This window comes from Telopea speciosissima, chromosome 2 (genome assembly GCF_018873765.1).
Source record: "Telopea speciosissima isolate NSW1024214 ecotype Mountain lineage chromosome 2, Tspe_v1, whole genome shotgun sequence".
In the NCBI taxonomy this organism is placed as follows: Eukaryota; Viridiplantae; Streptophyta; class Magnoliopsida; order Proteales; family Proteaceae; genus Telopea; species Telopea speciosissima.
In genome coordinates, this window is record NC_057917.1 from 34477309 (window position 1) to 34479219 (window position 1911).

The 1911-nt window shown below is 41.7% G+C and overlaps 1 protein-coding gene across 1 annotated transcript; it reads left to right on the top strand.

Annotated features, from left to right (window-relative positions):
• The first annotated feature begins 962 nt into the window (after window positions 1-962).
• On the top strand, window positions 963-1552 carry LOC122650668 (predicted GPI-anchored protein 58). The gene is made up of 2 exons (XM_043844064.1): window positions 963-1169; window positions 1322-1552. Exons 1-2 carry the CDS (start codon window positions 963-965, stop codon window positions 1550-1552), a joined length of 438 nt encoding a protein of 145 aa, XP_043699999.1.
• Window positions 1553-1911: the final 359 nt, after the last annotated feature.

Genomic DNA, 1911 nt, shown 5'->3' on the forward strand with positions numbered 1-1911 from the left:
TCTTTCAAGAAGTGTAATTACCAAGATAATGTATTTATTGAACATAAATGGATATGTATATGGTATAACATAGGTGTTTGGGATTTTATTGTTAATGAAATAAATCATTTGTGGGTAGTTCGATCTTCCATTGCACTCTGATATTCATTTATTATCTTTTTCCTCATTTTGTGGTTTGTGACGTGTAAGTACTGCTTCTTGATCCTTGGGGATTGGTGGATGTCGTAGGATATCCGATCACTTGCCTAAATCCTCCCAGGGGATGGTTTGGGGTGTGACAGAGTGGTATCAGAGCGAGAAGCTCTATTTACATTCACAAACAACGGAAGTAGAATGGTGGGTGGTCTAGAGACAAAGAAATAAAAGTTTTAAGAAAACACCAAAATAAAGAAGTAGATGAACACAGTAGGGAACTAGCTAGGTGCAAAAACCGATAACTTTATAATTGAAGAGGCATAAACTTTTACATCTGGAAAGGAAACTAGAAGTACTATTTTCAATCTTATTACAAACGAAAGTGCAACCAATAAAGCAAAATCAAACACCAACATGATTTGGAAGACTCTAAATTTTAGCAATTCTAAAACTAGATCTACTCTTGAGCTGAACCTTAAGCTTGAGATGATAACCAACAAATCATAGATATCTATAGACTCAGCTGTATTATAGTTAAACCTTGATAGCCAGGGACTTCTGTGTAATTAAGAGGGGAAACAAAATACCTTTAGACTCATACCACCTGTATCAAAATCTTACCCCATCGATGGTCAGGCCGAAGCTAGTGCATATCTTACTTAACACTGCCTTAAGATCGTCGCACCATGTATTTCAAATTTCTTGCTCCAAATCATTCCATTCAAATATTTCAAGTACATAAATGTTGCCTCAATATATGAAATATATTGAATTTTCCTATTGCATCCAAGTAATCATAAATCCTAAATTTCTTTCAGAGAGCAAGCATGGTGCAAACTCGATCCAACAGAAATATTCCTCGTGGAGCATGTCCTCCTGTTAACCTTCCAGTCAATCCTCCCAATGAATCTGTTGCTCAGAACATGGAAGTTCCACCTGCACCTATACCTGAGGCCCCTCCAGCTCATGCACCTGCACCTTCCCCTGGTATGACTGCTAATGAGGTGGCTACCATCATGACCAATATGATGCAGGTCATGCAACAACTACAACAAATTCTGTTGCAAACCGGCAAAAATAGTAGGAGTTGCCAGCCCACTTGACCACTCAAATTGTGACTGCAATGCAACAACAGCAGGAAAAGTTCATGACTTGCATGAACGCACACTTTCAAGGTGCAAGGTAGGCACATGCCGCACCAGGGGCTTCTCCTGTATTTGACTCACCACCTGTACCTGATAAGTTTGTGGAAGACAGACAAGGAGTTAAGGGTGTAAAACAACATGGGTCCAGGAAGAGACCTATGAACTCACAAGAGCCTGGAGAGCCTAATAAGGCTCCCAGAGGACCCTATCCTGATTCAACTCCAACATGCTCTGACGGGGAGGATGCAAATCGACCTAGCCAATCGGCATAATTCAGCGTTGTGCCCTGGCTGTCTAAGTCAAACAACCGATGCTATGTCCATAATCGGTCAGGGCATAGATCCAGGGATTACAGGTATCGGGGAGCCAAATTCATGCCGTATTTGAATGTCATCTACCCGGAGCAGCCACAATAGGACAGTAGGTTAGAAATGGAGCAAAATTTTTAATTTCCTCGGCCGGCATCGAGTCAAGCGAGTCAGGCCTCTCCCCAACCCACTGTGCCTGCTAGGTGTTTCATGTGCAACAAATTCAGACACATAACGAGAGAGTATGCCAGTCGGGGATACAATCCATATCCACCGTTCCAATCTGCTACTCGATCTTCCAACTCCACAGAGACAGAGTTCGA